Source organism: Rattus rattus, chromosome 6 (genome assembly GCF_011064425.1).
Source record: "Rattus rattus isolate New Zealand chromosome 6, Rrattus_CSIRO_v1, whole genome shotgun sequence".
Taxonomy (NCBI): Eukaryota; Metazoa; Chordata; class Mammalia; order Rodentia; family Muridae; genus Rattus; species Rattus rattus.
In genome coordinates, this window is record NC_046159.1 from 105507946 (window position 1) to 105534914 (window position 26969).

The following is a 26969-nucleotide window of genomic DNA, read 5'->3' on the forward strand; positions in this document are numbered from 1 at the left end:
GCAAAACAAACCTATTCACACCAGCATTTAAGTGGTGAAGGAAACACTTGCCGCCTTTCCTTCAGCTGAAGGCTCATTGGCATTTGTTACTGAGGCTCTTGGTGTTCACTCCCATTCAGCAGTGATGAAAGAAAGACTGCATGGTGACCGCCAACAATGTACATAGGCCAGTGCTTTTGTGTTCTGTGTTTGTACACCTAGCAGACCGGTTTTTGAAAGATGTGATAAATTAACAACCCTGTTTCCCACTTCCCATTATGTAATATTAGTGTTACTGTAATAGTTAGTGTAATTGCATCCACAGGACGGGAGGCAAATTAGGGGATAAACGTAAACACTGTGAAGTTTTCCTCAAGATTCACAACAGACTTCATAGAGGTTTCCCCAAGTCGTGATCTTATCTGAACCCTGGGCGTGCATGCTCTAAATGATGGGTTACTGAGCTAGCCTCGGACTTTTCTGAATTACACTTCTTATGTGCGGTCCTGAATTCTGAATTTTCAATAAGCACTAATGCATTCTGAAATTGGAACCGTCTGTCTTTAAAAGGAGAATAGGAACAAGAACACCTTTTATGAGTTAAAACAAACTCACTATTTCATGAGCACCTTAAGCTGGCAAAATGCCAGCATAAGACAATAAATATGTGCTCGGCGCCTCCACAAAAATCACAACATAAAGCAATACACTTACTATGCTAGTCTTTTCTTCAACAACTAGTACTAAGACAGGCCTATTTACCCCTATGATGAGAGTGGAGTACTAAACCGATGCTCTAAATAGGCAGTTCAAGCCAAGGCTCAACCTCAAAACTTTTGGGTTCACTGTTTTCCTAGAAGTCTGTTTAGATTTTACAGGAATTTCTACGCTCGCTCAGTTCCAGGTGAGTTGTTTCAGATGCTAGAATACTCTAATGAGTAGTCACAAGTCTAGAACACACAAGCTATTTTGTTGAATCTCATTCCCGACGGAACACGAACAGCATTGGGACTTCATTTCCCAGAAGGCAGTGCGGCATTGGATCACGCGAGGCTTCCGGGAAACTTGCCTGTTTTTTTCACGCCTGCCGTAAAGGCGCGCGTTCTGCTGGGACATGTAGTTTGGACAGCCCTTGGACAGCCCCTCAAATGAATGGGACTGGGTAAAACTGAGAACTACAGCTCCTTGTCTGGCCGCGTCTGTAGCAGCCGCAGAGGAAGAGTTGATCAAGAAGGTCCTCAGAGAGGGAACTGCTGGCCGTGGTGATGTTGCGCGCGGGTTTTCTAGGGTAGCGATCTGGAAGGGCGCTTTTTCTGCGCGCTGGCTCCCCGTGCCCCGCACCGGCCATGCGCCCGGCCTTCGCGGTGGGCCTGGTGTTCGCAGGCTGCTGCAGTAATGTGATCTTCCTAGAGTTGCTGGCCCGGTGAGTGACCCTCTCGGGCCGCGCCCAGGTTCTCCAGGCTGGTCCGGGGCTGCTCGCCCTAGCCCCCTCCCTACCCCGCTATACGGGACACCCACGCAGGCAGCAACTCCGCAACCCTGGCACTCCTCCAGGTTACATCCACGGTGCTCTCGGCATCTCGATGCCACACTTTGGGAGTTTGAAGCCTGGAGACTTTTTCATGTGACTGATCCTAGGTCTCAAGGAGCCCCTCTCCTTACTACTCATCCAACTGTAGCGCCTTTCGCTGCCTAGTCAATGAATGACACGTGTCTATCTGGAGCAAAAGTTTCTCACAGTCCTGTTTTGTACACGTAGCAAAGAAAGTTTCGTTTGCGTGTGTGTTGACATGTCTTGCAAAGCATTTGTTTTTATTGGTCGTAGAAAAAGATGGTTGTGAGCACTTAGACTCGTGTGAGTGATGTCACCATGGTCCCTGAGCATTTAGCACATTACAGTCTTTAGTTGAGAAGCGTGCACTTTTGAAATGTATTTGGGAACAGGGTTGGCTTTGTGGTAGTGTCTTACGAATACTGTTGGGTAACAATGTGCAAAGTTCAGTAGGCAGAAGTTAGAAAAGAGACAGGAGGTGGACTGGAAACCAATTAGGACTTAACAGCTCGAGTTAGTAATTTCAGGATTGGCTCCTCTGGCTATATAGCCTTGGCCAGTTACTTAGCTTCTCTGGGTCTCCTTTTCCAGGCAGTTGAATACTATCTTAGTTCAGCCTGCATGCTTCTGAATCTCTCTGCTGTGTGTTGGTTGACTATCGGAACAACCCTGTGATCAAGAGTTACATTATTTTGCTGAAAGAGTGGCAGAGCAAGAAATGGGGTCGAAGATGTCTCTCCAAGCTCCTAACCCAGTAACATTTCCAGATCCCTTTCATTTTTGAACTTGAGTTTTGAACATAGTGTGATGTCTGGTAGCAGTGTATTCTATTTGATACTGTTGGTTTAAGCCCTTGTGAAGTAAGCAGTTTATTAATGGTCAACTCTGGGTTATTGTTTACCATTAGAGAACTTATCATTTTATTATGCAGAGTATTGATGAAGATTGATTGTCTTGGGAATGGATAAGAATATGAAAATGAAAATATACTTTAAAGGAAGGAGACTTTGGAATTTGATATATTTAATATATTTTTAAATAAGAAGGTGATATATTCAGGCCAGCTATAGAAACAAAATCAGATAATTGCATTGAATATGCCACTAAATTAGGGGAAATCTCTGTGTTCTAGCTTAGGAGCTCTTGGCTACAGCACTGTTAGCAACCATCATACGGGTGGGTGATAGCTCCTTCATTCCCATGGTTTTGAATGAGATGCATGAGGAACACTGGCTGCACACAGGTGGCTTGCCTTGCCTTCTCCCTTACAATTTGTTAAAGTACAGGCATACATTGGCTTGTTGTTGTTGTTGTTGTTGTTTTGTTTTGTTTTGTTTTGTTTGTTTGTTTTTTGTGGTAGTCCAGAAAAGTTTCTTTGTAAATCTGCATTTTGTGCACAACTGAGAGTTTTCCTTAAGAGGTAAGGAAGGGGGCTTATTAATGTAGTGTATAGTCCATGAGACTGATAGCACCGTATTGCCTGATTTGCTTAAGTAAACTCTGACTTCCCACTGTAGAGCCGTGAAATCTGACTTGATTGGGCCAGATAGTCTTTAAAGTTCTTTCTAGATATGATCTTGAAATTTGTGGCTTTGATCTTGAGGAATTACCACAGAAAGCTCATTATAAAGCAGGAGCTGGGCTTTTGAAATGGCTTCCTTGGAACACTGAGGTGTCGCTCTGAATACAAAGGCTGAAAGACTTGTTGAAAGAAGGGAGTGTTGAGCCATTTTTCCCCAACTGAAAAACAGCTTCAGTTTCTTCTTGCTGACTTTTGTAGACCTTTAATTGGTGCCAGTGATAAAGTACAAACCTTGTACACAGCATAAGCAGCTTCACAGTAATAAGTGAGATCTTGATTCCCTTCTTAAGGTGCATATGCTAACCTTGAAAGCATCTCTCTCTCTCTCTCTCTCTCTCTCTCTCTCTCTCTCTCTCTCTCACACACACACACACAGCCAATGAAACAGGTAAGGTATTGTGTGTCTTAACATCGGGATAACAATCTGAAAGATTTTATTTTCCCCTTTAGTACATGACATTGAGTTAAATAAGAAAGTTTTATGTCCAGGAAAGAAAGAAAGATCTGCCCAAGTCATTCCCTTCAAAGTTGCTATTTTTTTAAATCGAATTTGGGTTTTTGCCAAAGAAAATCCCAAGTAAGAAAAGGTGTCTGCAATTGATGGTTATAAGTCTTAAATAAAGTTTAAGAGAAGGAAAGATTCTGGGAAAACATTTCAAGTTTTTATTTTGAGGCTTTAAAACGAATTATTCCAGTTAAAAGAACCCTTCCCCTTGAACTGTGCCAGCAGTGTATCCCTCAAATGCTCTCTGCATTAGCTTAAAGAATTCGTAGGAATACATCATACATCTCCTATGGAAAGACAAGAAGTAGAATAGAATTATCAGAGGACCCAGTGGGAGGGAGAACAGGAACGTGGTTCCTGGTGAGACATCCTCTGTGGTGCCCTATGATTAAGGGGTGGTAATGGTTGCACATCTAAACCCTGGCAATAGTAGCAGTGATGTACCAGCCCTAGGCATTCACCATGAAGTCCGATCTAACCCAGTACATGTGACTTCCACGTCCTTAGCCATGAAATGCGGATAAGTAAAGGGAAATAGCAAAGATCATATGAAGGGCACAATTGTAAACCTTTTAAACTTTTAAAATCTTTTACACAAATACTAAATATATGAGCACATTTGCTTAAAGTGAGGCCTGCCCAACCCTGTTGACTTGCTTGAGTGAAGGCCAGACTCTGTCCCAAGGGGCTCCTACACACTGAGAGATCTTCAAAATAATGACATCTGTCTTTTCTCTGGACCTCTATTCGTGTGTGTGTGTGTGTGTGTGTGTGTGTGTGTGTGTGTGTGTGTGTGTGTGTGGTGGTGTTGGTGGTGTCTGTGTGTGTGTGTGTATAGGGACACAGTCCATCCTTTGACCATTTCACGATGGCACTGTGTTCTTGCTGCCTATAGTTCATGATTGACTCCCAAGTGCTTCTTCTCTTTTTCTCGAGGGCAGAGATCCAGGTCCTGCCCACTGAGAGAGAGCGTTTCCTCACTGTGCAGAGTAGCTTCCCCATAACTACTCTGTAAGGACTTTGGCCCAAGCTTTCAGTAGAAAGTGGAAGGGAAAGCCAGAGAAGTATTGATTCTCCAGTGTGGTGCTTTGCACTTGATGCATATTTTCTTATTGGATTCTCATGACAATATAGCTTTCATTTTATAAAGGAAAAAACAAAACATGTCAGGTGTGATTGTTTAAAAGGGCTAATGGGCTAAAGAGGGGCTCATGGTTAAAGTGCTCATTGTACAAAGTAAGGACCAGAGTGCCTGTCTTAGTCAGGATTTCTATTCCTGCACAAACATCACGACCAAGAAGCACCTTACACTCTCACATGGCTGTTCATCAAAAAGGAAGTGAGGACTGGAACTCAAGCAGGTCAGGAGGCAGGAGCTGATGCAGAGGCCACAGAGGGATGTTACTGGCTTGCTTCCCCTGACTTGCTCAGCTTGCTCTCTTACAGAACCCAGGACCACCAGCCCAGGGATGGCACCACCCACAAGGTGCTAGGCCCTCCCCATTGATCCCTAATTGAGAAAAGGCCTTACAGCTGGGTCTCATGGAGGCATTTCCTCAAGGGAGGCTCCTTTCTCTGTGATAACTCCAGCTTGTGGCAAGTTGACACACACAACCAGCCAGTACAGTGCTGATCCCCAGAACTCACATAAAATGCCTGTAATTCCAGCCTGGAAGCCTGGAAAGGCAGAGACAGCTGATCCCAGAGCAAACTGGCTACCTCTGTGAGTTCTGGTGTTGATTGAAATATCCTGCCTCAGTGCATGAGGTTGAAGAACCATTAAGGCTGATTCTGGACATCAACCTTGGTACATCAAGCTTACATGTGTACATGTCCACAAGTGTACTCTCATACATGCAAACATTCATATGTACACATGAACACAATACACATACCCACATACACACACACACACACACACACACACACACACACACAGAAAGAGAAAGGACTGTCGCTATTTTGAAGACCTCTCAGTGTGTAGGAGCCTAGGTTGGTCAACTTCCTGGGTTTAGTTGCCTTTCTAATATGTGGCAGAAACCGTTAAGTGCCTCTCTGGGCTCTGTTTATCTGTGCAACAATAACAATAGAGAGATAAGCACTCACATTGTTGCCATTTTAAAGAAAGTGGGATCTGGAAGTTTACTGTCTTCCATACCACACACTAAGTGACAGAGGTGCCCTTGCATGTCAGCAGGAAACAACATGGAGCATCATGATTCTCAGCTCTGCCGTCACGATCACACAACACACCTCTGGCATGCACAAGTACAGGCACACTCCTTTCCCATCGGGATCCAGTAGGGGACCCTTGAAAGTCTATAGATTCTTAGGGCCCCACCCCAGGACAGTGAAATCGGGTCTGGGAGGGTGAAGCTCTCCAGGAACGCAGGCTTCACATGGCTTCTTCCTTCCTTTGTCCGCTTGCCACTCACAGTACTGGAAGTTGAACCCAGTGCTTCCTCCACACTAAGTAAGTGTTGGGCAGTGCCACTGAGCTAAACCCCTGGCCCCTTTCCTTTTTTTATTCCTTATAATTTTGAGAAAAACACTGCCTTGCTCACCCACAATGCTAGCTTTATATGCTTGCACTGTCATGCTGAGCCTGGCCCATGGGTTCCCGGGATCAACCAGGACAGAACTGACTAGCACTGTGCTGGGAACCATCTAGAGTTAAATGTCTGCTCTCTTGCACTGACGAATGGTTTTAATTAGAGTCTTGAATGAGGTGATTGTCTTACACAATCATTTATGGGTCCCTACAAAGTTTAGCCTTGTCTCTTGAACCAAGTAACTCTGAAAGACAAATTGTTGAACTGTGTCTAAGGCGGTAGGTTTCAAGAAACCTTCACAGGCAGCAGAGCTTTAAGTACAGCACCGTGTCTGTTTCAGATGGCAAGCCTAGCTCTGGTGGATTGGTGCACTCCTTGCCTGTTACTGTGTATGAGGGGTGTGGTTAAGGGTTTGCACTGGGGAGACAGCTCAGTGGTAGCGTGCCTGACTAGTATGCTGGCTAGTTTTATGTTAGCTTGATACAAGATAGAGTTACTGGAGAGAAGGAGCCTCAATTGAGAAAATGCTCTCATAAGATTGGATCGTAGACAAACCTGTAGGGCATTTTCTTAATCAGTGGTTGATGGTAGAGGGCCCTGTGCCTTGTGGTTGGTGCTATTCCTGTGGGGGTCATGGGTTCTACAAGAAGGCAGGCTGAGCTAGTCACGGGGTCAAGCCAGTAAGCAGCACCCATCCATGGCTTCCGCATTGGTTCCTGCCCTGACCTCCTTTAATAATAAACACTGATGTGGATATGTGAGTCTAATAGACCTTTTTCTTCCACATTGCTTTGGTCATGGTGTCTCATCACAAAAATAGTAATCCTAATTAGGACGAGTAGCGTGTTCAAGGCCCCAGTGCTGAGTTTGTCTATCTTGCCGTTAGTGTTTAGCATTCATGGCACCAGTAGAGAATGGAGTTGACTGTGGTAGATAGCATGGTGTTGATGTATAATTGCTTTAATGAGCCTCCGTTCAGTGCTGTCAGGTGGGTGTCTTTGGTTAAGATGAAGACAGACTCTAAAGCTGTTAATACTGCTCACTTGGGACATCTTTCCTGATAGAACAGAATTGGGGGAGGGGCGGTTCAAGAAAACTGTCAGCACTTCAGAGAGTCTCCCGAGGGATGTCAGAAATGTCTTTCTGACATGTGTTCCTAATGTCACCGTGGAAGACTCGCAGCTCTTCCATAGAGCACTGAAGAGGACCTGTTGAATTCCAGGGCTATCTCTTGACTGTAATATATTGGCTCACCACGGTAGGAGTTGTGGAGAACTGCCATGCACAGTCAGTTTTAGTTTACTGATCCATCCCCAGAACCACTTTTTGATAGTTTTTCTTAATCACCCTTACATAGACACACAATTATGTTGATTTATGTACAGACACGTATCTGTGCCCTATTTAAATAGCAAGCCTCTTTCTCATCCCAAGAACTGTTTGTCACTCATTGGGGATAGTCTAAAGCCACATCCCTGTCACCATCTGACCAGTGTGACCCATGGGATGTGAGAGCCAAGATGAAGGACGGTAGGCTGCTGAAATCTATCCACTCTATTATTTTGGTGCTGTAAATATTAACGGGTTCTGATGCTTTTTATTTGCGTCTTGCCTCATTTTTTCTCTCTGTTATTCACTGCAGCACACATCCAGGATGCGGGAACATCGTCACGTTTGCCCAGTTCTTATTTATTGCTGTGGAAGGCTTCCTTTTTGAAGCTGACTTGGGAAGGAAGCCACCAGCTATCCCAATAAGGTCTGGCACGTTCAGTCTTGTTCAGTCTTTTTGAAACCTAAAAGCGGTACCGGCACAAGTATGAGCTGCATGCTTCTCACGTTTGGGTAACAGTGGACAGGCGTTTCGTGAACTGCATTGTTATGTTCTAGAAACCTATTTTTAGGATGAAATTCCTGCCCACTACATTTAAGTATCTGTGATGGGGATAAGTGTGTATGTATAATACAGGGTCAGAAGGACTAGGGTGACCACAATACTTATGTATCCGTCCTTTGTATTGGTAGAATTATTCATCACGCTGAGTGGTATCGTTAAGCATCTTGAAAATAATTGGCTTTTGGAAACAAGGAAGCAATAAGTATACAGCATGGCAAGTCACTAAATGTCACTGACTTTTTGCTCACCAATGGGTAATTTTATGTTGTGTGACTTTCACTTCAATTAAAAGAAAATGATTGACAAGCTAAGGAAAAGTTGTTAATGCCAGACCTCCGTCTATCAGACCAGGTGTCTCCGCAGGCCGAATGCCATTGTTCCCGTGTGGGACGACTTGATGGAGGTGTCCTCCTAGTAGCAAGTGTTCAGGAGAGCGGTGTCACTCAGTGTCCTTGGGTGTGACATTGCCCTGTGAATGTCTCCAAGCACTCAAGCTCACCCTTGTCCTTTCACTGCCTTCCTTTGTAGCTTGCTGAGCTTTACTAATGTTTACCTTAAGTTTTTGTCACCTTCCTTTGGGTTTAGTGTCCCCATGAACTCTCTGCTCCCGCAGGCCAGCGTTTGCATCACAGGGGATCTGACCATCTGGGTTTCTTAAACGTCTTTGGATCTTGTGATTCCCTCCACTGTTTTCTTGGAGCAGGGTGTTTGGTGGTAACAAATGTATATAACAGCACCCCTGCTGGCTAACTAGTGCTCCCATTTCAACCTCTACAGGGTCCTCTCAAACGTAACTGGCTGGCCTGGAGCTCACATCATAGACCATGCTAGTCTCAAACTCACAGAGATCCACCTGCCCCTGCCTCCTGAGGGTTGAGATTAAAGGTGTGCACCAACATGTCCGCCCGCCTCTACCATGTCGTTATGGGTCTTACTGCTGTTAAGTCCCCATGGTCTCATCTTAATTAACATATCCCCTTACAGTGATTATTTTATTTTGCTTAGGTCTTTCATCTCCACAAACAGTTTCTAGGCTGTGTTATATTAGTAGCCACATGGAAAAAAATTAATTATCATGGTTGGGGATTTAGCTCAGTGGTAGAGCACTTGCCTAGCAAGCGCAAGGCCCTGGGTTCCGTCCCCAGCTCCGAAAAAAAGAATAAAAAAAAAAATTAATTATCCTGAAAGACCTTGATAAATGCTGCTTCCCAGTGGCATCCCATCATGAGGACATTTGGCAAGAAGACTTGTAGACTGACTAACAGATGTGACTTAGAAGTTGTGGGGAGGCTGACACCAGTGGTCCTGCATGCCTGGTGCGTTCTTCTCTATGTTAGTTGTCAAGTTCCTCAGACTGTTAGTTAACATGGCCTGGGCTGTGCTTACCCACGGGGCTGTCTGTCCAGCAACAAAACAGAAAGGTAGCGTAAGACTCAGGGCTGTTTTATTCTTCAGATGTGCAGACACAAAGCTGTTCAGAATCCGTGCCCAAGGGTGAATATTTTATGAACAGTACAGAACCATTGTTTACATTTGCCCTGGATTGTCTAGGCATTTATTTAAAGTTTTAAAAATATTTTTGAAGGGGTTGGGGATTTAGCTCAGTGGTAGAGCGCTTGCCTAGGAAGCCCAAGGCCCTGGGTTCGGTCCCCAGCTCCGAAAAAAAAGAACAAAAAAAAAAAAATATTTTTGAATGAATCATGAAATTGCTGATATGTAATCCCTTGACCCACAAGAACATGACAAATTGATATAACTATCTTGACTATTTCCTAGGAAAGATGGAAACATTCAAATATAAAATGTTTTCATCTATTTGCTTGCCCTTTCTCACCCATAGTCTCCCTTTCCTACTAAGTCATGACCACAGGACTTTTCAAGATGGAGTCTCTTTAGTTAGCGCTACCTGGGGTGGAGCTGAGCATGACCTTGAGCTCCCGATCCTTCTGCTTCCTGACTTTATGTGGCATTGGCAGTGCAGCCCAGGGCCTCCTCCGTACTAAACAAGCCACTCTTGTACATGGAGCTACATCTGCAGCCCCTAGGGTTTGGTTTTTAATTTTTATCTTAATTTAAGACCTGTGAATTCTGAAATGACAGACTCTGGCCAGGCAGTGGTGACACACGCCTTTAATCCCTGCATTTCGAAGGCACAGACGGGAGGAGCCGGTAAAAACCACCATGCTCTACAGAGCCATCCAGGGCTGCACAGAGAGCCCTTGTCTTTCAAAAATGAAATAAAATGAAGTAAAATACTCTGATTTTAAGTATCTTAAGTTCTATCCAAATCAAGGGGCGGCTTCATTACTTTAGAGCCTCCCGGCTCAGCCTGTGGAATAATTGTCACAGTGTCTAGGCTGAGCATGAGCTTGACTTAGCACATCTCTGGGGTCTGCTTTTTCCAAAATGAAGAAAAAGTTAGTGATATATACATATCTGTATAGGATCTATTTAAGGTAGCCATTTGCCAGAGAGCTATGAAATGTATCTACAAGGAGATTAAATATTAGAAAGGATTATCTGTCACGTAAACTCTCTTGCTATTGGTTAGCCAATTTTTATAAAACCTGGTTCTAAGTGATTTGAAAAGTATTCAAGTGTTTCCTTAACATTCAATAGTTCAGACCTTGCCCATGCTAGTCTGGCTCTGTCACGTATTTGGATACGTATTTCATCTTTGACTATGTAATAATGGTTCTCTCTACTCCAAATGTCTTGTAAGCCAAATATATGTGTTCCTTCTGTCCTGGAGTTTCCTGAGGCAGTGGGTCTGTGGGCTGTTCTCTGTCACTGCAGGTACTATGCCATCATGGTGACCATGTTCTTCACGGTCAGCGTGGTGAACAACTATGCCCTGAACCTGAACATCGCCATGCCGCTCCACATGATATTCAGATCCGTAAGTGCCACCTGCCCAGTGTGGACAAGGATGGCTTTCATCCGCACTGTGAGGCGGAGAGCGGCCGGGGAAGGAGACCTGAGTGCCTTACTTTGATTTATCTCAGGTTCATATATGACTTTAATAATATTTTTAATCAAATTAAAAATTCTCTGGGGAATTCCGGTTCCTTCCTCTGGCTGCCTCTGAACTCACACTTACTGTGGGAGTTTTGTTCTTGTTTTCCCCTACCCTCTGCCGTGCAGTGTTGTGCTTTGTAGTTCAGGCTGGCTTGGACCTCTCCATCCTCCTGCCTCAGCCTCCTGGGTGCCGGATTACAGGCTTGTCCCACCACACCTGCAGGACAGTTGTTGGAGTCTCTCGTGTGATAACCCATCTCGTCACTCCAGTGTGAGAGCCGTCTCTCGCTGGTGTGCGAATAGGAGCCAGTGTCCCCGAAGAGCAGGGAAGGCAGCGAGGGGCGCGTAGGTGGGGCCGCAGCGGTCTGCAGAAGGGGTGCTGGCCGGAATACCATGTCTTGCTGCCTTAGACCTCTGTGCGATTAAGAGTCCTGTTCCTACAGGGACTCTCGTGAAATAATTACAGTGACGGAAGAGGCCTTCCAGACATTGGCACACACCACTCGGACACCTTTCCAGAGGAGAGGGAGATCCCTGCCTGCCTTTCTTAATTGAGGATGGAGGCAGGGAAAGCTCCCTGGAAGTCAGTACATGGGAAATGTGACAGAGCAGGTCCAAGAGACCATCTAGTCCTGTCAGTCATGGCTTTTGTTATGACGTTAAATTGACCTTTTCAGAACCCACACCTCTTTTAAGAAAAGATTTATTTATTTATTTATTTATTTATTTATTTATTTATTTATTTATTTATTTTATGTGAGTACACTGTCGCTGTCTTCAGACACACCAGAAGAGGGCATCAGATCTCATTACAGATGGTTGTGAGCCACCATGTGGGTGCCGGGATTTGAACTCAGGACCTCTGGAAGAGCAGCCAGTGCTCTTAACTGCTAAGCCATCCTTCAGCCCTAAGAATTGATCGTTTTTATTCATATTGTATCTTGCAATGATTTTATTGTTTCACGGGACAGATTTTTATTTTATTTTATTTTATTTTATTTTGCCTTAGTGACTCTTCCTCCTTCACCCCACATTTTCCTTCACCACTTTTCCTCCCCGTCATGAATCATGAAGCTTTCCCTAGTGCGCTAAAACCCCCGACCTTTTCTTCTTTTACAGGGCTCTCTGATTGCCAACATGATTCTAGGAATTATCATTTTGAAGAAAAGGTAACAGCACCCCTTCATGTCCTGCATGTGGAAGTGACATCCCAGGCCACCTCCATGCACTGCTCACCTTCCCTCTTCCCACGGTGGTGATCGGACTCTTCTTGGCCACCAGCCTTTTCCTGGGTTCTTTCTCTAAGAATCATGGGTAACAATGACTCTCTAAAGGCGACTGACCAGGTCAGAGGCTCTCGCTGTGGCTTCCTGTGGGGACAAAAGCTCTCGTTATCACTGAATCTTCAGTGCTTTGCCAGCTAACATTAGTCCATACAGAGCTCCGTGTGCAGTATGGTCACTGTTGGCCACATGTGGACCTGACGGTATCTAAGCAAAATAAGATGCAGTATTTTCCCACTTTGGCTAGGTGCATTTTAGACATGGAGCAGCCGTGCATGGCAAGTGTCAAGCACATTGGGGAATGGACATGGAGCACTTCCGGGAGCGCATGGCAGGTCTGCGGGCAGCTGCTGAGAAAGTGCTTTGTTGCCCATTTGAGTTTATTCTTGGCTTTCCTGGGGCTAATCCCAGCGCCTTACACATGCTGCAAACACCCTTATCATTAACCTGCGCATTTACCACACAGAAGATGCTGATCAGTGTGATGAACTAGGGAATCATTTTAAATGCTAAGAGAAGTCCCAGTAAAGTCCCAGTAGACATGGAGAAGGGGCGGAAGGGGCACCTCCCCCTCAAGCCTCAGCCCTCACTGCCAAAGAGAAGGGACATTAGGGAGACAGTACAGAGTCTACAAGATTTCTCACAGCAAGGTCACCTTCCCTGTTAAAACCAAAACTGTGCAAGTGCTGCCATGTTCCAATTGCCTGGTTCCTAGTCTCGGTATTAGGGCTCTCTAGGCTGGGGAAGAATCCGCCCACTCAGAGAGGGAACCTAAAGGGGTTGGTTTTGGTTTTGAGATTGTTGTTTGAGACAGTCTCATTATGTCACCCTGGCTGGCCTGGACTTAGGTATGTCAACCAGCTGGCCTCGAACCCACAGAGATCCCCCTGCCTCCGCCTCCCAAGTGCTGGGATCCAAGGTGTGCGTCACCCCGTCCACCGGCTTGTTACCTACAGTTTTTAGGTAATAAGGGCTATATCAAAGCAAGGACAATTGTCCTATTTTGATAGGCTCCTTCTTGTGTCCTGTATCTCCAGAGGCTGTGGAGTCCCCAAATCCATTCTCTTGTGGTCCTCTCTGCTTTAAGCATATATAGTAAATGACCAGGGTTTTCGTTTAAGATGAAGACCGTACTTGTTGGTAGCTAGAGTTCACCTTGGAACAGACCTGTGTTCCTTCTTAAGCTTGAATTTGGTTCATAATAAGATTTTTTTTCTTTTCTTTTTTTAGGAGCTGAGGACCGAACACAGGGCCTTGCGCTTGCTAGGCAAGCGCTCTACCACTGAGCTAAATCCCCAACCCATAAGATTTTATATATATATATATCTATATATATATCTCTCTCTCTATATATATATATATATATCTTGAGGTCTGAGGCTCAAGGGGGAGGTGGTGGTTGCACATGTGCGCGCGCACGCGCACACACACACACACACACACACACACACACACACACACAGTGCCATATATATGGCATTATCGTCTCCTGATGCAGTCTTACACTGTCACACTGTCCTGCATTCTTCTTGGATCTGTTTCCCTTAAGAGTATTTGGAATCTGTTATGCTGAGTCTGAGCCTTTGACCACCCACAGAACAGGAATTTCTCTAGCGTTTCTATATTCATTCTTCCCCTCCCTCCTTCTCTCCCTCCTGGTGCTGGGGATTAAACCCAGGGCCTTGTCCATGCAAGGAAATATCCTGCCACCACAGGCTTACCTTTCTTCCTTATACATAAGGTTTTATATATTCTTCATATATATTTCTTACATGCAGGGTTCTATTAGCATATATTAACTGTATGCAGTCAACTATATACGTTATGATTTCATACACACATACTCATATATGTATATAACTATATCTATTTATAGACATAGATATAGGTAGGTATAGATATAGAATGCATTTTGATTGTGTTCATCCCGTGTGTCCATCTCCCACTCCTGCTAAGCCCTTCCTCTTCCCAACCAGTCCCTTCCACTTCCTCACCTCACTTCTCTATAGTGAACTCCCCCTCACTTCCTCACCTCACTTCTCTGTGTGGACTCCCCCTCACTTCCTCACCTCACTTCTCTATAATGGACTCCCCCTCACTTCCTCACCTCACTTCTCTGTGTGGACTCCCCCTTACTTCCTCACCTCACTTCTCTGTGTGGACTCCCCTCACTTCCTCACCTCACTTCTCTGTGTGGACTCCCCCTCACTTCCTCACCTCACTTCTCTGTGTGGACTCCTCTCACTTCCTCACCTCACTCCTCTGTGTGGACTCCTCTCACTTCCTCACCTCACTTCTCTGTGTGGACTCCCCTCACTTCCTCACCTCACTTCTCTGTGTGGACCCCTCTCACTTCCTTCCCCCACTTCTCTGTGGGGACTCCCCCTCACTTCCTCACCTCACTTCTCTGTGTGGACTCCCCTCCTTCACCTCTGCTTCTGTGTGGACCCCTCTCACTTCCTTACCTCACTTCTCTGTGGACTCCCCTCCTTCCTCCTCCTTTCTCTGTGTGGACTCCCCCTCACTTCCTCACCTCACTTCTCTGTGTGGACTCCTCTCCCTTTCTCACTTCCCTTCCCTGTGTGTACTCCTCTCCCTTTCTTCCCTCCCTTCTCTGTGTGGGCTCCCCCTCACTTCCTCACCTCCCTTCTCTGTGTGGACCCCTCTCACTTCCTTACCTCACTTCTCTGTGTGGACTCCCCCTCACTTCCTCACCTCACTTCTCTGGGTGGACTCCTCTCACTTTCTTACCTCACTTCTCTGTGTGGTCCTCCCTTCTTACCCCTTCCTGGGCTCCCCCTCACTTCCACCTCACTTCTCTGTGTGGACTCCTCTCACTTCCTCACCTCACTTCTCTGTGTGGACTCCTCTCACTTCCTCACCTCACTTCTCTGTGTGGACTCCTCTCACTTCCTCACCTCACTTCTCTGTGTGGACTCCTCCCCCTCACTTCCTCACCTCACTTCTCTGTGTGGACTCCTCTCACTTCCTCACCTCACTTCTCTGTGTGGACTCCTCTCACTTCCTCACCTCACTTCTCTGTGTGGACTCCTCTCACTTCCTTACCTCACTTCTCTGTGTGGACTCCTCTCACTTCCTCACCTCACTTCTCTGTGTGGACTCCTCTCACTTCCTCACCTCACTTCTCTGTGTGGACTCCTCTCACTTCCTCACCTCACTTCTCTGTGTGGACTCCTCTCACTTCCTTACCTCACTTCTCTGTGTGGACTCCCCCTCACTTCCTCACCTCACTTCTCTGTGTGGACTCCCCCTCACTTCCTCACCTCACTTCTCTGTGTGGACTCCTCTCATTCCTCTCTGTCTCGTGGCCAGTCAGCCTTTGATGAGGTATTGTAAGCAAAAGGTACAATGTACTGGAGTAGAAAAGGAACAATGACTCACTCTGAATTTAATTTCTTTTTCTCCTTCCTGGGGCCTTTTCCTTGATTACCAAAACTCTGAGGGGATCATAATGATACAGTTTTAGTTAATGCGAAATGTCACCAGTTATGCTGCCTGCCCTCTATGAATCTTCTATTCCTTCCTTTACCCAGCATTGCCTACATGTTACAAAATCATTTAGGTTATTCAGATTGGTTTTAAAGAAACCCCTTTCCTGAATGGGCATTATTCCCCAAGTTTTGAGTCTCATGCCTGATAATTTCTTGTTCCACTTGAATAGTGTGTGTGTGTGTGTGTGTGTGTGTAGACTCAATTCTGGGCTCTTAGGCCTGATATATGTGTGTGTGTGTGTGTGTGTGTGTGTGGGTGTGGGTGTGTGTGTGTGTGTGTGTGTGTGTGTGTGTGTGTGTGTAGACTCAATTCTGGGCTCTTAGGCCTGGAAAAGCCACAGGTACAGGTGAAGCCTGGGCAGGTTGCAGAGCAGAATGCAATGTCATGTGACTTCTGGTGACTTCTGGTGTGTGTCTGTTTTCTGGTTTTGTTTTCTTTTCATTTTCTGATAAAACTGTCTGCTGGTCCACAGACTGCTAAGGACAACTGCTGGAAAGTAGTCCCCCAGTGATACTAAAGAGCTTTGGACTTGAATGGCATACTGTGCGGTGGTAGATCCCATGAGACGTGTCCTTTCCTAAGCTGTCTTATCCTTATTTTCAGATACAGTATGTTCAAGTATACCTCCATTGCCCTGGTGTCTGCGGGGATATTTATTTGCACTTTCATGTCAGCAAAGCAGGTGGTAAGAGTCAGCTTTAAATCATTTCTGTTCACTACTTGTCACCGGCCTCATTATCAAACACCTATGAGTAATGACAGGAATTGAGTGCTTACGTAATACAAGGACTCAGCTCAGGAGGAACGGGAGGAAGCGGGCAGCAGAGCTGCATGTCTGCACGTTGCTTGCAGTTCTGGTCCCTGGACACTGTGTTTTCTTATTTCCTAGACCGTCCAGTCCAGCTTGAGTGACAAGGATGGATTCCAGGCATTTGCATGGTGGTTACTAGGCAAGTACAGTATTTACAAAAAGCTAATTACCTCTGCACTTCTGTTTGCTGAGTCTTCTCCTGTGGGACACGTTTCTTGGCAAGAAGTTTAGGCTAAACTAATTATGCCAAGGAGGAGAGTGGCACTTGGGACCAATACATCTCTGAACCTTAGTGTTCAAAAAATCAAAAGAGGCTTGTGCCGACTCTTTAGGCATCATGGTCTGTGTAGGCCCATGTTTCCCATGGCTGTAACTGGCATAGAGAGAAGTCTCCTCAGGACTACCATGGAGGGAGTCTAGAAGGACCTGTGAAAGAAGGGCAAGTTAGAACCCTTGACTCAGTTTCCCAGGGATGCATTTCTAACTCTTGGGCTTATTTTCTTCTTAAGTTAAGTGCTCCAAATGGCAGTGTTCCCAAGTCAGCTCTCATGAGGATTTTTTTAAACATACAAGCATCTCTGTGTGGAATTCATTAGACAGCTCCCCCAGGGCCTCATCTCCACTTGGCTTTGGAGGGGACACTGCAGTGTTTGTGGTAGTAACAGGAGAAGGCTAATTCTGATTGGGTGAAGAAGATAACAGGAGAGAGTACCCTCCTTTTCGGGGATTTGGACATTAACCCTTTAGTTGCTGTTCTTCGCTGCTGTGAGAGTAGAGTAGCAGCCATTTTTGTACAAACCGCTAGCAGAGCGAATCGATCGCCTTTCTCAAAAAATATTGTGTATTGAGTTTTTTAAAGGTCTTAAAGTTTTTTTTTTTAACCTTTGACTCAGCAGTTCCATTTATGAAAATTTATCCTAAGGAAGCAAGTAACATTTCAAGTTTTTGTGTATATTGATTTCAACAAAATAACTGGAAATCTAACTGGTCCCACATCAAGACATTTAAATGTGGTACAAGCACATGATAGGGTGACGTGCAGAACCTAAAGCCCATTGACTAAGGGACATAAAGGAAAAGTCCAGAGAACCTCCTGAGGAGGCAGGGTATAAAGATGTGTGGACAGCCTCATCCTGTTTTAGTATACAGAAATATGTGTAAGGATGTGGACGCGGGAAACCAGAGAGGACTGGCTGCAAGCACTGGGGTGGTAAAGTTTGCGTATCTTACAGTTTACGGTAGTTGCAGAACTAGAACTCACACTGTCACCTTGAGAAAGCACGGGCAAAGGCATCTTGTAACGTGGTGGCCGTCTTCTAGGGATTGGAGCACTGACCTTTGCTCTGCTGATGTCGGCAAGGATGGGCATATTCCAGGAGACTCTGTACAGACAGTTCGGGAAACACTCGAAGGAGGCACTGTTTTATAATGTAAGCAACTTCTTAAACTCCAGGAGATGGAGTTTCCAACTTATGATAAGTTGGACTGAATGAAATGTTGTGTGATTGACAGATGGTGTTTTCATTTGTAACCAGCCTTTAGACAGAACCCCAGAGCACTGTAGGAAGGGGGATACTGTGTAATTTGAATGACAGGTATTCATACGAGATGACCATGACCAACCACATAAAACGCTTAAAGAACCAGGAGCCAAGGCCCACAAAGTCCCCATAGGTAAAATTGTTAAGCCAATATGGAAAGCTGGAAGGAAGACATAGTTCCCAAGGAGCAGGACAGGAGTGTGGCCATCAGAGGGGCAGTTGGGGGATGGGAAGGGGGCTTTACCCATGTGGTGGTTCCCGTCATTGTGTGGACCTGAGCTTCTTCATCGGAAGGGGTCACAGGGCACTCGCCCCTGTAGCCCTCCTCCTCCCTCCCCTTCTGTACTGCTATGGCATAAATATGGCCAGAGAGCTAACTGCCCTCTGAGGCCGGGACAGCCCCTCCCATGCGCAGTTAATCCCTACAGGCAATTTGACACATTCACCTGGAGCTAGAGTTTGTGGTGGGGATTTTTAAAAGGTCAACATTTTATTTGGTTTGCATCTTTCATTGAGAGCAATGCCAAGCACAGTGACAGCTCGGCAAGAGTCACTGTGACTTGATCTCACCCTGAGCTGTAGTGAGGAGGGTGGAGGGTGGCAGACTGATGTCCTCTTCCTCTTTAGCCTCTTCCTGTCTGTAGATTGTCCCCACATCTCTTTCTTACGGGTATCTAAATCCTTTAAAATCTGTGTGGGCCATGTAACTTCAAATCTAATATGTAGCAACTCTTTTTGGGCACAGTGACTGTGTGCTGAGGTCCCCATTTCCCTTGTAGAGGGAAGGACCCTACTCCTTTGCCTGGTTTTCTCCATGGTGACCATCAGACTCCATACGATGTCATCCCATATGATGTTGAGGGCACAGAGGCACGAGACACCTCATCTCAGGGCTTTCTTGCTCCCTGGCCTGCTTGAGTCACTGTAGAGCTACTCTAACTGTGCTGTGGTGGGTCTGCAGTCTCCTCTGTGTGATCTGTTTCCTCCCATAGCATGCCCTTCCACTTCCCGGGTTCATCTTCTTGGCCTCTGATATTTATGACCACGTCGTTCTGTTCAATAAGTCTGGTAAGTATTACCTCACAGTCTCTGAGGCAAAGCCTCACGTTTATGTTTGCCTCAGCTACACCTTCATCTCGTGTTCATCTAAACCTCTGCACCTCAGGTGTCCAGATGGGGCTGCTAATCCGTAGTTCTTCCAAGCTCTTTGCTATTCTCCATGAATAAGAATGCCCCATGTCATTGTGTGTTTGCATTTGAACCTGGAACATTAAATGTTTTGAGAATGCAAACAAGTAGTCCTGGTGTGCAGCTGGGCCTGGAGCCCTGGGAAGCTGGGCTGCAGCCCGGCTGTCTCTGTTTCTCTTCTGCCGTGAAAGGCAGAGATGCTTACAGATCCTCGTCGCCTTGGCGCCAAACTAGACAGAGCAAAATGATGACAAGGCTCGTCTCCTAGCTACAGATTAAATAAACAAGATAAAGTAATCACCAACAAAATTTTAAAAAATGAAATGGGAAACCGGTGTGAAGTGTCTGTATGCCGATGAGCTGTTGTGCTTTCGAGTGACTCCGTGGTAAGTTGATGACAGCCGGTCAGTCCCCTGGAAGGGCCTCACACACAGCCTGATCATCTAAAAGGGTTACGGCGATAGGCAAACAATAGGAAAAGCCGTTTAAGTCAAGGCTGTATGTTGTACACAGCACAGGTAGTAAATGCATGCTATACCACATCGGGCCTGTTCTGCCCGTGCTGGTGTTATATCTGTCTTTTGACCTACAAATGTGTTATGAAAGTAGTGTGAAAAAGAGACCACGAGGCTCTGAATGACAAAGCATCGTTCTCATTATTAATATCACGGCTGGTGGTGACCCTGGGAATCCTCATAGAGCTCCACGCTGTGGTTAGCATGGGCTGAGACCAGGTAAGTAAAGAGACGTATGCCAGCTGTATTTTAAGGGAAGATGCTTCTGTTCCTGTTACTGATTTTGCCTGTCTAACCTTGTTCAAACTATGCAAGGTCTCACTGCTCTGGCCGGCATGATTGTGTCCTCTCTTCACCTCTGCAGAGCTCTATCAAGTTCCAGTCCTCGGAGTGACTGTACCCATCATGTGGTTCTACCTCCTCATGAATGTCGTGACTCAGTATCCTTCAATCCTCTGCTCTTCGTGTCCCCGTGTTGCTTTGACAGAGGATTATTTAGTCTAACAATGTAGGGGACATGAATTTGGGTTTTTGCCTTGACGTATATGATAAGCTGGAGACAGACAGACCCATTTGTGAAGCCACTCTGTAGGAGGGAGAGAGACAGGAATGGTGCAGCAGGCCAGATAGGTCACACAGAGGAAACAGGACCATGGATGGGCTCACAGCTGGCCATGCTATGAGATGAAGTAGTCAGGACCCCTGCCTAGGCTCCTGGTGTCCTAGGAAATATTTATTATTCATGACTATTATGAGTTGATGCAAAGTTCTGAAACAAACTTCAACTTAAGACTAATTTAAAAGTAACTATGTTACTAGAAGGACCTTACTACTGTGAGAGTCGTGGCGTCCTTAGATATTGAAGCAGATCGAGGTTGACTGTCTCCTTCTGAAACCTCATAGATTTGCCATACAGAGCTCCAGGAGAGGTTGGAGGGCCACAGACCAGACAGAATAAGGTGAGTAGGATCACCTTTCTGAGAGTGTCACTCCGGCATTCTCTTGAAGATGACCTGTAAGGACAATCCGAAGTGATGGGCTTAGGAGTGACAGGGCCAGGGTCCTTTGGGAGTCCTGCTAAGGAGAGTCCACAGAGTGATCATCATGTTTTCTCAGCTTGTCAAATGGAAGCCAGGACTAACCCTAGCTTACAGAGAACAGCCTTAACCACTCGTGCAGATACGTGTGCATCCGGGGTGTGTTCATCCTTACAACAGAGTGCACCTCCCTCACTGTCACACTGGTCGTGACTCTGCGCAAGTTTGTGAGCCTCATCTTTTCTATCCTGTACTTCCAGAACCAGTTCACTCTGTGGCACTGGCTGGGCACCTTGTTTGTCTTCATTGGGACCTTAATGTACACAGAGGTGTGGAAAAACCTAGGGACCACAAAAAGTCAGCTGCAAAAGGACGACAAGAAGGACTGAGGTCTGCCCGGACAGACGGTCTGTTATGTGAGAGTGGCCTCTGCTGCAGGTCTGGCCATCGTTTCACCTGGGCTGAAGCCAAATTACCACAGTATTGAAGCAGAGCTTCCTCTGACAGGACGGGATGGCAGCATTTGTAGACTCCACATAGGCATCCCTGAGATAGAATAAACAGAACAAACAAGGCTTCCAGGCAGACTGTCGGGAAGCTTCCGCATTTGCTTTCCACTCTCAGAGCTTGTAGTTCTCTACCTGTGTCGCACTTGTTGCTACCGATGACTCTTTGCTGTGACAGCCTATGTACCTCTCTCCTCCCGTCACCCTCCACACCTCAGCACTTTGCAGCGCAGTCAGTGCTCTAGGCACAGTCAGGCCCTGAACAATCCAGTGGACGGGTGATACATTAGACCCCAGGAATGAGGCTGGACTCTCTCCAGCGTGGTGAGAGAGAAGCAGTTGTCCCCAGGAGCACAGCCCTTGAGATTCGTGAGCTGGACATTGGTGATGCTGGAGTAGACGGGTGGATCCCTCCACACACATTTCACATGATTTGTTTAATCAGTGCACAGACCACATGCTTCTTTCACCCGCTGCTTTCTGTAGGTAGAGCAGTCCTGCAGCCATCCTTGCACAGTAGACAGGAAGAAAACTCGGAAGTGGATGGAGAAGAGGGAGGCCTTTCCATCCATCTCCCACGTGAAGCCCCTTGGCCTGTTACGGAGATGGAGAAGGAAACATGGCCAATACAGCTCACTCTTTTAGCACCCTGAGAGACTATTTCCCCGGGAACCTGGCCACACATTCACATGGGTTTCAGACGTGTGTCTGTGAGAGGTGTCAAGGCCTGGTAACCAGGCCTGAGAATTATCATCGGTCAAGCCATCGATGATTGATTTATTGATTGATGCACAGGTGTGAGAGTGGTCAAAGCCCAGCTGCCACAGAATGGAGTCCTATTTTCCCATTGATATGGGACTGCTTTTGGTGGGTGTGCATGAGAGGTGGCATGAGACATGTTTACATACAGAAACAGGCCTGCCTCTTCTGCTGATCATTCTGAAGGTCCGAGTTTCCTCTCCTGGATCCTCTTGAGGAAGAGTAACGCTGTTGCATAGCAAATGGTGCTTGTGTGTCCTCAGCTGGATTGTATGTGATTGAAGAGCAAAGGCTCCATGTTGGTTCATTTCCTCTTTTCTTCTCTCAGAGCCAGACCCTCATTACCCTCACCTAGCCATCTGCTCCTCTGCAAACAGCGAAACTCACTGACTCTCTCACGCATGAACGGCAGCCTTCCATTCCATCGCTATGTGCAGACTGTGCTCTTACACTGAGATGCGGCTCTCCCTGTCTCCTTGGCTCACTTGTAGTTTTTTGTTCCTGCATCTGAAGATGCTCTTTGATGGGTCTGAACAGCAGAGAGAACTGAACAGCAGAGAGGACTGTCCCAGTCCTCTGGGTGCCCTGGGAAGGCAGCTAAAACGGCTTTACTTTGTGTTACATTAAATGCAGATGCTTTCTCCACCTAAGTCCTCGTTTACAGACTGAATCATTCTGGCCATTGACACCGTCCCAGTGCTGGAAATGGGCTGTTCCTCAAAGATGCTGAATTAGATGGAGCCCATTCGCAGTCCTAGAAGCTCCTTAGCTACTTTGAAATATGTGTGGTTGCCTGGACCAGTGTTGCTATAAATACCAAGTGTTAAATGTCCCCTTAAAAAGACAGTAATAAAAAGTACTTCTTTTCCTTCCTGTTAACAGAAGAATCTGTCCCGAGGGGCTCCTGAGGCTCAGTTCTGATTACTCCTGGAGGCTGTAGCCTTTAGTTACCCAGAGCTTCCCTCTTTACACTGCAGAAGTACCGCACAGCTCGCAGTTCAGACACTGGCTCTAACCCCTTAGGGTTTCAGATCGTGTAGCCCTTTGCCGGTTTTGTTGAAGGAGATGCAGGAACAGGTCAGAGTCAGAGCACTCACAACAAAATGTTCACCTGCGGGAACAGAGCACAGGAAATGCTCTGTGAGCACTGCTGGCTCAGGCACAGCAAGTGCCCCAGCTGCTTCCTCCCATGCTGTAGATAAAAGGCAGTGTATCTAACAGACAATAGTTACGATTTTGTTACGCTATTCTAAAGGTTCTGTTTTCATTTTAGTTGTGTATCTTCATTACACAAGGCCCTGCGGTTGAACATTTTCCTACAGTTGAGTACATCTGCCATGCTCTCTCTTCTGACCCTCTCCTACAGTTGCGTATGGCCCCCACACTCTCTTCTCCCCTTGCTCTCCACCTGTCAGGCCCTGTTGTTCCCCTGAACACTTTGGCTTCTACCTTCCGATCACATACACACCATGATTTTATGTCTCTACAGAGTCCAGGAACTACAAACAAGAGTACATGGATGGTGTTTGTCTTCCCTCCACTAGCTTAATCTCCTAATAGGACCAACTCTGGATACATCATGAAATCATTCTTTATAAAAGTCATTCCTCTTTGCTTATTTTTTTTTCACGTGGACTATAAAGTTTTTAAAAGGTCAAGTAAGCCATTTTACCAAGGGCCAGGCTCACCGGAATGTAGAGAAATGCCTATTAAACACCTTTGTTCATCTCCAGAGATAGATCCTATCACTTGTCTCAAAATAGAGCTTAAGACGTGTAAAACTCTAGAGTAAAGGCCAAATAGCAAAGGACGCTAGCCAGGGAATGTAGCACCCATGAGCCCACAGGACAGCATGACTCCCTTCTGAGGTGACAGGACAGGGAATGTAGCACCCATGAGCCCACAGGACAGCATGGCTCCCTTCTGAGGTGACAGGACAGGGAATGTAGCACCCATGAGCCCACAGGACAGCATGGCTCCCTTCTGAGGTGACAGGACAGGGAATGTAGCACCCATGAGCCCACAGGACAGCATGGCTCCCTTCTGAGGTGACAGGACAGGGAATGTAGCACCCATGAGCCCACAGGACCGCATGGCTCCCTTCTGAGGTGACAGGACAGGGAATGTAGCACCCATGAGCCCACAGGACAGCATGGCTCCCTTCTGAGGTGACAGGACAGGGAATGTAGCACCCATGAGCCCACAGGACAGCATGGCTCCCTTCTGAGGTGACAGGACAGGGGTAGATGCTTAGGTTCTACTTGATATCACATCCTGCTGTTGTTGACACCATCTTTATCACTTTTATTAGAAATGTATTTTCAATTGTTAGACTTTTTTCTTGCACTGCCAAGGATCAAACCCAGGGCCCCATACATATTGTGGATTCTTCCCTTTTCACCGAACTGAATCAACTACTCATACACTAGGTAGACATATAGTTTAGCAGCAGATGAGGTTTGTTCTGTATTTCCTTTTCCCCTTCTTCCTGCCCAATTGACTCGTGTGCACCAATCAGTTCTCTGCCAGGGTGGTTGGTGCTGATTGTGGCCGCCCTCCTCTGTTCTGGGAGGAACACATGGTAGTTTCGAGGGTTCTCCATCTGTGGTCATTTCTTGTGCCCCCTTTCCTGTTGGGGTCCAATTTGGCTTCTGCGCCTTCGCTCTACCTCACTCCTGGGTTCCTGGCTGCACCTGCATCCCCTTGGGTGGTTTCCTACTGAGCAACACTGCCATGCCTGCTCAGGCCTCTGGTCTCTGGGTCTCTTGGTAATTTTTAGGAGTTTTCCAGGGTATTTATATCCACCTAGAACGCTTTGTCTAGTGTTTGCTGTGGAGTGCAGTGGAAGCATTTGGCAGAGAGCTTGCGGGGAGTGTGGCATGAAGCTTTATCTGAAACCACTGCGTGTTCTCGTCAGCTCAGCCCAGGGGCAGAGAATCCCTGCAGCACGGCCCTTCTTGTTTGGTTCTTTTTAGCCTAGAGCTGGGGAAGGGGGATGGAGGGAGGGATAATTCTAAACCAGTGAATTAGCTGTGGGTGGTGGACACGGCATCTGCGCAGATAGGCAGTGTACTTAGAGGGGGAAAATCCCATTTTACAGATCTGAGATCGTAGATAGAATTAGGAGGAAGTCCTTTACGTAAGAAAAGCGCTTTGGGCTCAGGGGCTTTCTGCTGAAAGACGGAACCTTGTCTGTGGCCGTTCACGCTGACATTGAGAGAATAGAGAGAAAACGTGCTCATTGCTACCAATGGTCAGCGTAGTGTTCGGAAATAACTGTGAACAATATTTAAGCTCTGGAATATGTCTGCTACGACCAGAGCTGGGTTTGGAGGCTGGCTCTTCTCAGATTTATAGTATATCCTTTTTTTTTTTCTAGAAGTTCCCTACTGTAGACATTCCAGGAGTGGAAGATGCCAGGAGCATGCATAATTCATTTCTGAGCTGCCGGCTCCTGGCACAGTGTCTGACATGTGTTACATGAGAAACCGAATGCTTGCCAGGGCCTCTTCCTCCCTCTTCAGAATGGTTTCTTACAGCCAAGGCAGGGTACATCCCAGTGACTCCAAACAAGAAAAGGAATGGGCAGCAGTTATTGGGAGACGTCCAGAGAATGCTACCCAGCCTTTTGCTGTCTTGATGCGTGGTGTAGGGAAAAGGGAAGAGACTTGTGTGCATAGTACCATGTACAGTTGAGGTTCAGGAAGAAACTCAGCAGATCACTAGAGTCCTAAGGGTTCTTGAAGCGGCTGCTTGGTGACCAGTGCACTCCCATCTCACAACCCCTGCAGTCAGTGTACTGACCGCTGTCTGGAGAGTGTCTGTGTGTCTACTCTGAGTATCGAAGACTCCTTCCCCTGAGCTTTGCCTACAGAAACTGCCACCGTGAGGCAAGCGGCAAAAGAGCCAGAGATAGAAAAGGCCTCAACCACGGCCCATACTTGAGGTGGGAAGTGTAATGATGCCTTTGATGGATGAGTTATTGTACGTCTTCCCTGGTGGGAGGTAGACTCGTCAAGCAAAGTGGGAGGCGATGGTTATTCCCCGGCAACACAAGAGAGCCTTTGTGCTTTGCTCGCAACTGCGAGCATTTCTGTGCTATTTACTTTCTTTCCAGAGAATGGCCTCAGCTCCCCAGAAAGGATGATTTGAAAAGTAACAAATTATGGTGCTGAGGATTTTATTCATTCAGACGCTGAGCGCTTCATTGAGTAGTACATTTTAAGAACAAAGATCAGAGCTGGGGGGAGCCTGGAGCAGCCATGTGTGTAGAACAGCCCGAAGACATTAGTGAGTATTCAGACTTTGAGCTGTGTAAATATCAGACTTCGCTCCCAGCCGTGTGAGATATTTGAGCAGTTAAGGGGGAAAGGGAGGTTCTTTGAATAAAACGTTTTGCCAAACTGAATGTGTCTTTTTACTGTCATTTCTTATAAAGAGCCATTTTTCACCTCTGAAAAAAAACTCATCAGACATCTGGTTTTTATCTTTAATTTGCAATAGTTGTTTCTTAATAAAAGTGATAAATCCCTGCAGGTGTGTCCAATCACCGTGGCCTTCAGGGCTTGTGCGTGGTTTCAAGAGCTCTCTTGTTTTTACCGTGTATGTGGTGGTGGCGGGGGTGCCTCACTGTGGACGGTTGTCAGCAGCCTGCCTTCCTGATGCTTCGCTGCTGGATCAGTAAGCGGCCCCTTCCCAGGCCTGCCTCTGCCTCACAGATGTAAAGTAGATTGG

The 26969-nt window shown here is 46.4% G+C and overlaps 1 protein-coding gene across 1 annotated transcript; it reads left to right on the forward strand.

The window, feature by feature from the left end:
- Positions 1–1107: 1107 nt before the first annotated feature.
- On the forward strand, positions 1108–21593 carry Slc35b4 (solute carrier family 35 member B4). The gene is made up of 10 exons (XM_032906790.1): positions 1108–1402; positions 7813–7926; positions 10861–10963; positions 12202–12251; positions 16482–16563; positions 16768–16828; positions 18010–18119; positions 19223–19298; positions 20298–20373; positions 21113–21593. Exons 1-10 carry the CDS (start codon positions 1326–1328, stop codon positions 21357–21359), a joined length of 996 nt encoding a protein of 331 aa, XP_032762681.1. The 5' UTR covers positions 1108–1325; the 3' UTR covers positions 21360–21593.
- Positions 21594–26969: the final 5376 nt, after the last annotated feature.

What these genes read in the sequence shown, in the direction of transcription:
- Slc35b4 (XM_032906790.1), top strand. Translation starts at nt 1,326, where the DNA reads ATGCGCCCGGCCTTCGCGGTGGGCCTGGTGTTCGCAGGCTGCTGCAGT. An exon ending in TTCCTAGAGTTGCTGGCCCG is followed by an intron (nt 1,403 to 7,812) that starts GTGAGTGACCCT and finishes TATTCACTGCAG; the next exon opens with CACACATCCAGGATGCGGGA. An exon ending in ATTTGCATGGTGGTTACTAG is followed by an intron (nt 16,829 to 18,009) that starts GCAAGTACAGTA and finishes GCCGTCTTCTAG; the next exon opens with GGATTGGAGCACTGACCTTT.